Raw genomic sequence first — 14,730 nt, 5'->3', positions numbered from 1 at the left:
ATCATAATAAAAAATTTCTAATCCAATGAAAAAAAACATTATGTAATTATTGACATTTTATAAAAGGTTTTCTTAACAACAAACAAAATATTATAAATTCTACCTTCACAATAAAATCATAATAAAAAATTTCTAATCCAATGGAAGAAAGCATTATGTAATTATTGATATTTTATAAAAAATTTTCTTAACAACAAACAAAATATGACAAATTCCACATCTTTAGTTATTTTTCCTATTTCAATCATCAATTTCATTATTTATTTCTCTATCATTGTGAGTCTCTTCATTTCCTTCTAATTTGACACATAATCTGGTCCCCTTGTAGATTTTGTAATTTCAATTTGCTAATATCCACAAAATTGAAAATAATAAAAAGATGTTATATAAACTAGAAAATAGACAAGAGACGGCAAAATAGATTTTTTTTTAGATTTTTAAATTTATTATTTTAAATTTAAAATTGCCTATTGAGTGAAGGGCATTATAGGTATTTTACTATATCAAGAGAGGTAAGTGTGATTTCTTAAACCTAGGGGAGCCGAGTGAAATTGTCAAAAACCTCAAGGGAGGTTACTGAAATTATCCCTATAAACAAGTACAAATTAAAATTAAATTAAATTATTAATAATCTTTTTTGAGCAAATTAAGATATAATTTATAGCTATGTAATAGTTTCCACCCTTCCAAGTTCCAACTTCCAAAACGACAAAAGAAAATCAACTTCAGAACTTCATTTAATTGATTAGCTTGCAATTAATTACACAAAAGTTTTAACCGTGTAATTAGAGCCTAATCAGAGCAAAGTACAATTGGGATTCTTTCCGGAATGACCATAGCTGCACTAATGTTCCTTGTTTCAATCCATTCCTCTCCACAACATCATTCCAACCACTAGTCAAAATATACATTCCAGAATCATGGATGTACCATTTCTTGAACCTGATTTTCGATTCAGAAAGTGATGGCTCAACCAGAATGGCATCAATTTTTTCTTGTTTGTTCCCATTGTTGAATCTTTTCCTCTCTTCTTCTGTCAAGAACTCGTGATTGGCAACTTGCTTGACTGGTATCGACAATCTGTGAAGCTTGGCTGAAACATCTGATGGAAACAAACTCTTCTCAATCACCAAAACAGGGTCCCCCGTCGCCCCCAGTTTCCTGCTCATGTAATTCTTGAAGTCAGTTGGAAGTTGTGCCGATGGAGGTGGAAAAACTTGAGCTTTGGCTTTCACTAATTTTTTCTTGAAAATGATCTCGATTTTTCGGCTTTCTTGGCTAGTTTTAGCTTCAGCACGTAGCTTTCCACAAGATTTCTTGGAGGGCAGTTCTTGATCAAGATTAGGCAGTGCTAATCCGATCATTTTCTTGCCCTTATTTACACAAGATTTCTGGGTTGGTGCTTCGGTTTTTTCAACCAAAAAGGGCCAAAAACGAAACTGATCTGCAACAGAATTGGTACTAGCTCTACAGGGCTTGCTGCTCTTTCGAGGGCGTCGGCGAAAACTTTCATTTCTTCTCATCTCTTCTCTCTTCTGAGAACTCAAAATTGCCATTCTTGCAAAAATTGAAGAAAATCCGGAGTTTTAATACTACCTGATGATTTGAGAACTAAAGAGCTTGGGACTAATTTAGACTGATGTCTGGGCCCTGAGAATATATATATATATATATGCTACCGTTACGCTGATTAGTTAATACTAAGAAATTTGGAAAGTTTTCATTTTCATTTTTTTCGGCGTTTTCTTGAAGACAAAGTTATGGAAAGTTGAGAGGTACAGTCGGAGAGAAGCTGCAGTGTGAAGTCTACGGTCCTGCTTTCTATGTAGAAATTATTTTGGAAAGTAATAGCAGCTTTTTAGCATTATGTGTACTTTTATGAAGCGAAAAGTACCAGGCAATTAACCAACGACCCAAAACCACTCCCCAAAGACTTTTAAATTTTGGTGCGACGGAAGGTCAACCATTCAAACTTTTCCTTTCGTCAACGTGTCATTATATATGATTTCTTCTAAATTGATAAGGGTGCGTAGTATCTCTATGTTTCTCTAGATCTTATTCGACCTTCGCCATCTGATTAAAAAAAAAAAAGAAGAAGAAAGGTACTAGGCAATTAATAGTTTTGGAATTTTTGTTTGGGCACCATTTGTATAATTTTGGATTTTTGGAATCAAAATTGTTTTGGAAAATACAAGTCTTTTCAATATTTATTTTTAAACAAAAAACTTGGAGAAATGTTATTCACACTTTAATTTTTGTTAATTACACTCCCACTATTATTTTAATCATATAATTTTCATTTATTAGACTTATGATAAAACAAATGGTAGGAATGCAAAAAACAAAATATAGAGTGCAAATAACATTTCATCGATGCAACAAATAAAAAATAAAAAAAATCCCCTGTGATAAATCTAATATACAGAAAAACTCCAGATAGTTTCAAAACGTACAAAACGATACCTCATATTTTGAACTAAATTGTAAAGATGATGGAATCTGTTAAACTTAACGGGGATAGATGAAATGATAAAAATGCCCTGATATAACTAAGCAAAGGATAGCTCAACAAAATCATTTGTTTCATTCTTTGGAGAGAGATAATTGGGGGCTAAGGGTAGAGTAGGTATATTTGTTAAAAATTAGGCATAAAAAAAAATTTTTAGGTTCCAATAAGTCATTTTCGTTAATTTTAACGGATTCTGTCACCTTTACAATTTAATTCAAAGCGTAAGGTATCGTTTTATACATTTTGAAACTATAGGGGGTTTTCTGTATATTAGATTTACCACAAGAGACTTTTTGTTTTTTACCCAATACTTTAATTATTTGGGTATTTATTCCATTCCTAAGTTAAAAGAAACAGAACTGGAAGAATATGTAAGAAAATTGGCGCTTGAATCTTAGTCTAAATATCTTACCTTTATTTAAATACTCTCTGGACACATTTTTCAACTATTTTTTAACTGATATACCATATATTCAAAAAATATTATAGTATAATTATTTTTGTAAAAAAATTTCCAAAAACTCCTAAAAAATTCAATCAAAACGAGTTCTTGGCTACGCCGCATGACCAAAGTTATTGCCATTCGTCGAAAATCAAGTTCTTCACATATGTTGCAAATACACGACATTATTGAATACTACTTTTTAAGAAAAAATAAATGCAATTATATGTCTATAAAATAATCACTAAGATCTTCTAAGCAGCTGACTTGATATATATATATACACACACATATATCAAGGGGATTAAATTTTCTTCTTATTTGTTAGTGAAATGGTGTATCTTAGCTTGTCAGATTGAGAAAGCGTGTATATATGATAAACAAATCATATCAAGATGACACCAGCCATTTCATCGACCAATTCCATATCTTGACTATACTTGCTTTTTATGTTATTTTAATTTGACGCTTCCTATTTTTTGCCCCAAAGGGCACAGGATAATCAACCAAAAAGAGAGAATGAGCCTATTACAAAATTCTAACATTATCAATGTCCATTAATTGCATATTTTAGCGTTACAGATACATATTTAGCATCATAAATTTAAATCTTTTTTTTATACAAAATAGCACCAGATACACCTCTTATTTTGTGCTATCTTGCCATCCAACCCAATTCTTTGCCCAGTTCCATATATTTTAGGGTTAATAACAAAATGCACCCTCAAACTATCTTTGGATTGTAGGTTGCATCTTAAACTATGAATTGTAGCACTATAATACCTTTATCTATTTATTTTTAGCACCTTACCTCAATCGATTATAAATCAGTCAAGAAAAAACTTTGATGACTATTTTGCCCCATTCTGAGTAACCAATATCCCTATGGTGACCATTTCCTATGCTCACATTCTTTTGCCTCACCATATGAGATACACTCCACTCTCCAATCTCTGGAACAACCCCAATCCATTTCCATTTCCTTTTCTTCACTGATTATTTGTCCTCAAACAAATCCCTTATCCATTTTTTAAACTCCCTCACCCCTCTGATTCTTTGTTCTCAAGCAGGTCTCGAATTCTCCTTTCCACTCTTGTAAAACGTATGAATCAATTGCACTTCCTCTAAAACCCCACTAACCTTCGTCTTTCTATCCTAATCTCAAAGATAACGCCTATCTATTATCTCAATTCCTCCATCCAAATGAATTAGGGTACGAGTTGTTTTTAGGTCTATGGTTTTGGTTTCATTAATGATGGGTTTATCTTGGTGGCTTGTTTTGGTTTTTCTAATTTGGTTGGTTTGCCATGTGTTTGCTGTGGTTATGAGTTTGGTGATAATTAGTTTTGATCTATATTGCTGATAGGGAATCTGAAGTGGAATTTGATGGAAACTAATTTTGTATTAGTAAATAAGAGATTAAACATTCTAATTACCAAGACAAAAGCATAGGTGAAGAGATTTTTCCTTGCTTTTGCTGTGAAAAAAATGGAAAAATAGTAGATAAGAAGAGAAAATAAAATCCTTGCATGTGAACTTCTAAAATTGCTTGTTGCCATTAATTAGTTGTAAATATGATTGTGCCGCAATTGTAGGAGTAGTAAAAGATCAAATTTGGCACCGTATATTTTGCAAGGTTGTTGAAGTCTTTTCACTAACCTGTATCCCACCAAATTAATGATAATTGAGTAATGTGCTAAAAATTCAAAGATAAAGGTAGTATATTGCTACAATTCATAGTTAGGGGTGCAATGTATAAACCAGTAATAGTTGAAGGGTGCACTTTGCAATTCAGCCTATATTTTAAGTACAAAGAAGCCCATTTTAAATCCCACCTTAATTGTTCACCATCTTGTACACTCAAGTTTTATTACTTATAGCAAATCATATAAAGGTGACTTTTAAATATTAAACGAAAACCAAAATTTATCCGTGGAGACAAATTATTGGAGTAATGAATTAGAAGCTACCGCCTTACATGGGAAATTGTTGTCTACTTCCGGTCCACTTCTACCAAAAACTTTAATCATTTATCTGAATTATTATTACTTTATCCCCTTAACTATAGTACTATTTTCACTTTACCCCCAATGTTATTTTTTCATTAGTTTATCTTCACCCCTAAGCCGATTTATTCCCAGGCATTATGCATTTTATTACACAGTTAAACTTAGCGCGTTGAAATTTTTGTGAAGGAAATACCCTTCTCTCATATATAAGTAAAAATAATAAAAGATTGAAACGGCTATTCTCCTCTCTTTTTTCCACTCTAAATGTACAAAGAAAATAAAAGAAAAACAGTTTTTCCCTTCTTTTTTTTTTCACTCTTATTAACATCAAGAAAATAAAAATAGAAGGAGAGGGAGATAGAAAACTCAATTTTAAAAAGTAAGAAAATAAGAAAGAATCCAATATTATGATTACTTTAAGTTTGTCACTGGAGGAGTAAGGAATGATTTTAAAACAATGAGGACATTGGATACTTTCTTATGTTTCAATATTTTTTTTAAGAATTTAGTTCTCTCTCCCTTACCTCTCTCTCTCTCTCTCTAAATATTAAAAAGATTCAAAAAAATAAAAGGGAGAAGAACAGTTTTGACTTTTTCTCTTGATATTAAAAAGGATGAAAAAGAGGAGAAAAACCTTTCCAAAATTTTATTTGTGGATAAAATACAAGAAAGTCCCCGGTGGTTAAGCTAACTTACAATAAAGCCCTTTTTGGTTTCAAATCGTACATTTCGGCTCAACATGTTTGAACTAATTTGAAATAGTAATGGAAATCATCAAAACTAACAAAGACAGGTGAAATGATACAATTATCCTAATATATATAAGTAATAAAAGACCTTCTAGCAATCATCCTATTAGGCAAACTCATGGAAAAATCCTCTATGATTAAGCCAATGAAAAAGCCCATATGGTTACATGTTATTTTTATTTATTTATTTATTTTGTGCATAGGAATAAGGTAAGTTGTATTTGAAAGTTTTTATTTATTTAATTTGTGTATAGAAATAAGGTGAGCTTTATTTAGGAATTTTTATTTATTTATTTTATGTATAGAAATAAGGTGAGTTGTATTTGGGAGTTTTGGGTTGTTTTTGAAAGTTCTACATTAGCTAAAAATTTGATTTAAAAAAATTATTTTTCACATCAAGCAACCTCAAACTTGTTAATTTAAATTATTTTTGTTGATTTTTATATTAGTTCAAACCATGAGGTACTAGATTACATGATTTGAAACTACAAGGGACTTTTTGTGTAGGTTTGCTTAACCACATGAAACTTTTCTGTATTATAACTCTAAGGGTATAATAGATATATCAACTGAAATTTTGTTTGTTTCCACTACAAATACTTGCAAAAAAAAAAAACGCATGTATTTCAAACCCGTTAATTCAAACAATTTTTGTAGCTATTTTAAATTAGTTTAAATCACGAGGTACTAAAGTTTATGGTCAATTAACCTCAAGGGGCTTTTCTATATTTTTTCCTTTATTTTTTAACTATGCAAGTAACGAACACACTTTCATCTAAATTTGTTTAACTTGCTGAGTTAGTTAATGATAGGGTAAAGTATCTAAAAATAATATTATGGGGTAAATTGATAATAATGTTATAGTTTAACAGAGTAAATTGATAATCATAAAGCTAAACATATCTTTCACTTGAGTCAATAAACTTTATTACATTTGACATTAGTCTTGAGAGTAAAATAACTAGAAAATAATAATAAAGGGAATAATGATAGTTAAACAAGACGTTATTATAGGAGTAAAGTGATAATAACGAATTAATAGATTCCTTTTCGGGAGTAATTCATCCTTCCCGAACGCAGCATACAACTCTCTGTTGTATTGCGCTCTCCAAGTGTGCTTGTTCCCCACTTCTTCTTTACTCTGGCAAGTCTTTGTAAAATAAATCTTTTGTATCCTTCTAAAATGTAAAAAGCTTGAAGCATTTTAAACTTGTTTAGGACTCTAGTCCATCTCGGACCCAGGTAAATTGTTTCATATCGTATTGTTAGTCAATATTTTTTTGAGGACAGTGGGGAGGTTCACAATTCAAATAAACCAGAAAATTATTGTTATTAAATGAAATAAATCAGATAAGCGTTATTGAGTCACCGTTTCATATACTTATTACAAATTGCTTCAAATTTTTTATACCCGTTTCATAAATAGGCTTTTTAGAACAAAAAAAGCCTATTTATTTTCCTTGTATAAAAAAAATAGGCATTTTAGAAGTTGGAGAACAGGACAAGTTGAATTGATAATCTACGACAATTTTTAAAATAAAATTGTACTGTGCTTCTAACAAATTATTCAATTGGTTAATTTTTATCATTTAGTTTCAAAGTCAAAAGCAACAGATGATTATGTGAAATGTCTCTTCATGTTAAACAAGGTTAGTTCAAATTTTAGAACTCATTGCTAAAACTCGAGGAATTATAAGAAAATTATGGTTCAGTCAAAATATTGCGATGGGTCTTCAACTGACATGAATTGAGGATTAGCAGTAAGCGTGAATTAGAATTTAGAGTAGTTGAATGCAAGAGAAAACACCTAGATTATTCACCTGGACTGACTGGGGGGATTTTTTTTTCATTTTTCCTTTTTGGAGAAGGGAAAAATGCAATTGTAGTTTGCAACGTTTGCCTTATAAGCAAAACTCGTTTATAATCTTTCGAGGGTAATAAATATGATTCTTAAAATCTTTAATTTTAGGTAAAATACGATAATCGACAGAAATCTAACAATGGCTTACAATGAAATTGAATTGATGTTAGTCAACGTTCTGACTTTACATCATAACTCCCAAAGTTTGGAGTATGGTTTAGTTGACTCTAAATATTTCAAAGAGTCTGAGTTTGGCAAAATACTTTCCGTTTATGATTAAAATTAGATATGTGGTGTTCAATTATGTACAAATATTCATTCTCTGGGTGAATTTTAGAAGCTTTACAGTTATTTTGGATTTCAAAGAATTCTATGTTTTTTCTCTTAAGACAGAAATTGAGGCTACTTTTTGCTGCAAGTTAATCTCCAAATCTTAAAAATAGAACTTGTTTCAGCATATGATTTTAGGCATATAATTGCGTGGAACGCTAGGAAGCATCTGTGCATTTCTTTTTTAATTTTTATTGAGTTGCAACCCTAATGAAATGTTTTTTTTTTTTGCCCCACAATGAAAAGGTATTAATACCCCTAATGTGCATTTGTGCACCGAACCCAATGTCATTCACCAGCTGGTCAAATATAACGCCTCAGAGTTAATCTCTATCAGCACAAGCAAATTAAAATCACGTCATAAACTGAAAAAACTACTGTGACACAATAATGTGAAAAACAAGGTCCCGATTAATCTCCTTTTTCTTCTGAAATGATTCTCATTCTTGTGATATTTTTCTTTGGCAATCAATGGACTTCTTTTCTGTTATTCTTTTCCCCTCCCTGAGCAGGCTATCTATAGGTCATCTCTTCTCCTTATTTCTTCAGAGTCTATCTCGTGTGGGGTTAAATTGGAAAGCCAATGTCTACTCTAAAGCTGCAAGTGATTTGTGATGCTTCCTATCATCTTCAATGCTACGCACGGCTGGTCAATAAGAACCTACAAAGAAAACAAGAAGGGAAAATAAAATAGTGGGACAAATAGAAGAAATTTTAATATACCTTGTTTGGCAAGCAAGTTTTTGGCCAAGTTTGTCTGCTACAAGTTTTTTAACAACTTTAACTAAAGTAATCTCAAAAAACTTTTTAAAATTTTTAAACTATACACTTCAAAATATCCAAAAATTTACACATTTAAATTTTTTTATTTTTACAACTTCTACAGTAAAGTTTTAGACAAATACCTAAAAAACTCACTTACCAAACGGGGCCATAGATTCAGCAAATATATATTGTTGAATTTGTTTCTATATCCCATATTGAGAATTTTAATTATAAAGAGATCTCTTCTCTTAGTGGTTTTAATTACAATGGATTTAAATGAGTTTAAATGTACTATGTTAAGAGAAATTTTGGTTAAATATCAAATGAAAAGGACAAATTAGTGGGCCTTTGAACCATTAAGTCTATTATACTATTTAGACTCTTTTATACTTTCAGTTTTAGTCTTTTTTGTATTTTCAGTTTTAGGTACCTTTGGACCTTAGAATTATTTTTTACGGTTTTGTACTTTTTCTTTTGTACTCTCTTACTCATAGTAATATTATATTACTCCTTCGCTCATGGATGTAAGTCAATTTGACTGAGCCACATAAATTTTGATATCTCTCTATTTGATTTATTTGCTATGTTATTCTCTTTGTTAGATTGCCAAGAGTACTATTATTTTTGTTGGTCAATTTCATGGGATTAGACCTGAGGAACTAGTATCAAAATTTCTCTCTAGATTATGTGGTGTCAATGACAATAATAAAGACGGTAGTCGAAAAATTATACAGGAGTGTCAACTTCGGATTGTGGCAGCTTAAGATGGAGGCGACCTTGGTTCGACACGGAGTTGATCTAGTGATACAGGAAGTTGAAAAAAATTAAAGAATATGACATATGCGAATTTTGCTAAAATGGATAAGAAGACAAGATCAAGTATTATTTTAAATCTCTATGACGAGATTTTATGGGAGATAGCCGCTAAGACTTCAACTAAGGCCATTTGGGACAAGATTAAAGTTTTGTATACGAAGAAGATAGTTGAGAATCAAGTTTATCTAAGGCAAAGTCTATATATATTTTAGATGACTGAAGGTAGATCATTATTATGGATTTGGAGAATATTTATTCGAAAATTGATAATGAAGATTAGATCCTATTATTGTTGTGTTCCCTTCCCCAATCGTTTAAGTTTTTCACAATAATATGGTTTATGGAAACGAAACAATTTCATATTGAAAACTTAAATCTGCATTAAAAACTAAGGAGTAGATAGACAGAGATATCATTAGAAAAATTAATGGGGGGTCAGGCAAAAGGCCTTAGTGGCAGAATTGATAAAAAAGAATCTGATAGTAGTAGGTCTAAATTTAGATCTAAATCCAGACATAGAAATTTGGAGTGTAATTATTGTAACAAAATGTGGCATATTATGGCTAATTGCTTTATATTGAAAAATAAACTAAAGAAAAAGGGAAAACATTGTAAGGAATATATTGACATTGCTGAAACTTGTGTTGCAGCTAATGAGAGTGATAGAAATATTTTCTTTGTGACTAATGACAGAACAAGGTCTAAAAAAGAAAGAATTTTAGATTCAAGGTGTTCTTATCACATGTGTCTCAATAGGGATTTGCTTTCTACTTATGAGCCTGGTAATGGTGGATTTGTTTTAATGGGCAATAATGCCATTTATGATATTATTCGTAAGAGTACAGTCTGAATTAAAATGCATGATGTATTGTGAGAACACTCACTAATGTTAGACATGTTCTTGATTTAGAAAAGAATTTCATCTCTTGAGGAATCTAGGAGGCCCTTGGATTCAAATACACAGCTGAAAATGGCATTTTGAAGGTTTCTAGAGATGTTTTTGTTGTTATAAAAACTTGCAAGTCTAGTCATTTGTATATTTTGCAAGGATCTATTATCACAGGATCTACTATCATCTTTATTTGATTTTGACATCATCAAATTGTGGCATATGCATTTGAAATGCAAGTGAGAAAGACTTGGACATACTAAACAAAAGGGGCTTCTTTGTGGACAAAGTATTGAGTCATTGGAATTCTATGAACACTGTGTCTTCGAAAAACAAAAAAAGGTCAGTTTCAATTCATCAACAATTCACAAGACTAAAGGTCTTGATTATATTTATTTAGATCTATAGGGTTCAATTCGTGTTTCATCTAAGGGTGGTGCAAGCTATATATTGACTTTCATTGATGATTATTTAAGGAAAATTTGAGTTTATTTTCTTAAACATAAGAATCATGTTTGCCTAACTTTCAAACAATAGAAGTTTTGATTGAGAAACAGATAGATAAACACATTAAGGGCTTAAAATAGATAATGACATGAAATTCTGTGAAGGTGAATTTGATGAATTATACAAGAATGAAGGAATTATTCAAGACCGCATTGTTAGAATGACACCTCAATAAAATGGTATGGTAGAACACATAAATAGAACGCTTTTGAAAAGAGATAGATGTATGATCTTTAATGCACAGTTGATAAAGGATTTTTGGGCAGAGGCTATCTATATGGCTTGTTATATTGTCAATCGCGCTCCTTCTACATCTCTTGATTTTCAAACTCTTGAGGAAGTTTGGTTGTGCACTACTGCTAACTACTCTAATTTAATAGCTTTTGGGTGTACAACACACATGCATGTGAATAATGAAAAATTGAAGTTTGGGCAAAAAAAAGTACTTTTCTTGGGTATGCTTTTGGGGTAAAAGTGCATATATTATGTTTTCTTCATCTGAAATTCCCAAAATTTATGATCAGTAGAGATGTTATTTCCGATATATTCTCTATACTGTCTTCCAAGGAGTCTTCCAGTTCTTGTGGTACAGATGATAGTATGTAGAAATAGGTGAAAATTGAAATTGGCAGTTTTGTTCTTTCTTAGTCTAGTTCTTCTATTCAACAAATGCTAGTAGATGCACTTGAATCTACTAATGAAAATAATCCAGAAGAGGAGCAATATTCAATAGCCAAAAATAGTTCAAGGAGGGATCTTCGACTACCACAAAGATATGTAAATTTGATTGCATATGCTTTGTCTATTACAAAACAGAATGATGGAGTTTACAAGTCTTTTACCTATTTAGATGTTAGTTTATTGTGATGATTCTACTTAGTGATATATTGCAATAAATGAAGAAATTGAGTCTCTACCAAAATGGAACTTGGGTTCTTGTAAAATTATCTTTAGATAAGAAGTTGAATGCAAATGAGTATTCAAGAAGAATGAAGGTGTTTCAGTAGTTGAAAATGCAATGTACAAAGTACAATTGATTGCAAAGGATTACAGTTGGGTACAAATTGTTGATTTCAATTATGTATTTTCGTTTGTTGTTAAGCATAGCTATATTCGTATTTTACTTACTTTAGTTGTCATATATGATTTGGAGTTGGAACAGCTTGATGTTAAGACAACTTTCCTACATAGTGAATTTTTTTTTTTTTAAATAGAGATCCATCCCTTAATTTATTTATATCCGAAAAGAGTACAACGAATTAGAGGGGGGCCAAACCTGACCTCTGTTAAAGTAAAAGGGACAGCTAAGGATCAACAATAATACGCACAAATGAAAAAATCTGCGAATCTAAATACATAACAGATGAATCGAACGAAATCATCCACATGATGGTGCCCCACATTTGTGGGATTGTGAGTGAGTATGGGAATTTGATTTAACATCTTGACGTGTTTGCATTGTTTTACCTTTTTTTGAAAGCTGCTTCCTCGCTTTCTTTGAAATCACTTGGGTAAATTGCTCGTGAACTAGTTTCTGGTCTTGGTCTTTGTCTTTATCGCGTTGTGAATCATCTTCTTCTTCTTCAATTTTGTCACCATTGCATGTTGTATTTGAATGAAGAAAAGGCTTTTGATATACGAGTGACAGGTTGTCAGCCTGTGCAATAATAAAAACCTGCTCAACTAAAGTTAATTTCTATAGATAGTGGTAAGCAGGGTCGAATCCACAGGGACTGGGTGTAACTGTTTCTTCTCAAATTCACAGTAACAAAGGGGGTGTTTTTGTGCAGAAGGTGACAATTAAAGAAATTCAAATAAAATCTAAGAAACTACTAAAAATTAAATAACAAATTACTAAAGTCAAATGGGTGATAATTAAGGATCTAACCAAGAAATAACTTCAGCAATGGTTCACCTAATTGATCATCGATGCACAAGCAATTTCAATTATTTATTAATAAATAGGTTATAACTGCCAAACAAGCGATGACAGTCAACCCCTTTTTACTGTGTCGGTGATTAAGGTACGCCCATTAATCACTGCTCTAATTGAGAAATAATCCTAGGTAAGTCCGTAAGATTTAATTCCCCAATTGCCTTACGTATTAGAGGAGCCCTATTCTAACCAAATAACGCACTACCAGGGTTATTTTAGATTAGCCCGCGTATCCCCCTGACACGAATCCAATCGTGCCAGTTGTCACTAATTCAAGGCAATTAAACAATTACGGATTTAAATGCCCTAATTGACAATAGATTACCAAATTAACTAATTATCCGGATCCAAGACAATCAATTAATTAAATAAGCATAAGCTTAGCAATCAAGAAATATGCGAATACCAATAAATAAAAGGAAAAGATTAAATTAAATCGATCTCACAATTCTTAGGCGAACCAAGGCCTCCGTTGCTCCTTGGCTAGAGTAAGGAAATTAGTTCATATTCGTTGCAAAAAACCCATGTAAAGCTGAAGCAATAGTCGCGGCCATCATGCGGCAGGAGGAATCCACCACAGACCACAAGGAAAAGTCAAAAGAAAAAAAACTACAAGGAATCATTCAATTGCTCTTATTTGCCTCTGACATACGAGAGCTAAGCTACTAAGAACCAAAAGAAAAGTCAAAGCTATAAACTAAAGGTAAAGGAGAGAAAACCCTCTGCTCCCATTTTCTATTTATTCCTATCTAATTGCAATCCTCTCTAATGCTTAACTATTGTGCGGCGGCCCCCCATCAGCAAAAAGGAAGCCCTGCCTTCATCCTTGCCTTTGCAGTAATTACCAAAATGGGGATAAGTTTTCCTTTTCCAAAAATGCCCCTGGGATAAGTTCTATTATTTGGATTCCTCTTCTGTCAAATCGGCACTTGTAATCATATTTTCGTTCTACTCCCTGAAATAAATGCAAAATATTAAAAGTGAGTAGAATCCAACAATTAATCCACATCGAGTCAGGTAATAGGGAAAATTAATAATAAAATAAACAATAAAATTGCAACCTATCAACGAGGGGGATCCTACCATGTAATTTCTTCCATTTAAGCTCTTCGAACACATCTTTAAATTGTGGCACATTTTTAAACCATGGATTTTGAGGCATAGAGGATTTCGTGTCTGTTCTTGTACTTGTACTTGTACCCACAAGGGGTGTGTCTCCAACTGACACCATATCACGTGGGTCATGAAGTTGGTCTACCTTCGCGAGCGCACCGTTAGCCACATCAGACGTAATTCCATTACCTTGCTATGAGGAGTCGCCAACCTCCATCGCCTTCTCTTCCGATGCAGCCTCTGTGAATGCGCCATTAGCTGGTTGAATGGAATGGTCATTCTCAGACTCCGGATCAGTGAATTCCCCATCCTCAAGTGGATTCGAAGTCGAAGTCTGTAGCCCAACATCTGTTCCATGCTCCGGCACCACAACCCGATCTGTGACAATAACAGACTTTGCAGCTTTTCCTATCCGAGATACAACCCCACTCAAATTTCAATCCACACCAGACTCTTGAGGCTCCCGTATAACCAACGGCTTATTCATTTGCAGGTTTGGTAAAACCAAAGATTGAACATCAGACATCTTTTCCTTACCCTTATGATTTTGCCCAATATTCGATTGAAAATCATTAGGATTAATACTATCCAAAACAAACTGCGAATTATTCCCTAAAGTGGCAGCCTCCGGAATTGTCTGAGCATGAGCAGCAGACATTCCTTGTTCCTTGTTGACATCTGCGGCCGGTTTGCTCTGGACTGTTGTCACCTCCAACTCCTTCTCCTTCTCATTCACTACTTTTGGAACATAGATTTGGCGATGTTTCTGTGTTTTAGAAGGGACTTTGTGAATTGGCGGATCAG

General features: G+C 32.4%; 1 protein-coding gene across 1 annotated transcript; it reads right to left on the bottom strand.

The window, feature by feature from the left end:
* Positions 1-763: 763 nt before the first annotated feature.
* Positions 764-1,611, bottom strand: LOC113750868 (B3 domain-containing protein At1g05920-like). Its single transcript, XM_027294805.1, has one exon. The coding sequence runs from the start codon at positions 1,554-1,556 to the stop codon at positions 786-788; it is 771 nt and encodes a 256-aa protein (XP_027150606.1). The 5' UTR covers positions 1,557-1,611; the 3' UTR covers positions 764-785.
* Positions 1,612-14,730: the final 13,119 nt, after the last annotated feature.

This window comes from Coffea eugenioides, chromosome 1 (assembly GCF_003713205.1).
Source record: "Coffea eugenioides isolate CCC68of chromosome 1, Ceug_1.0, whole genome shotgun sequence".
In the NCBI taxonomy this organism is placed as follows: Eukaryota; Viridiplantae; Streptophyta; class Magnoliopsida; order Gentianales; family Rubiaceae; genus Coffea; species Coffea eugenioides.
The sequence above is the reverse complement of the archived record's forward strand: the minus strand, read 5'-3'. Positions and strand labels throughout refer to the sequence as shown.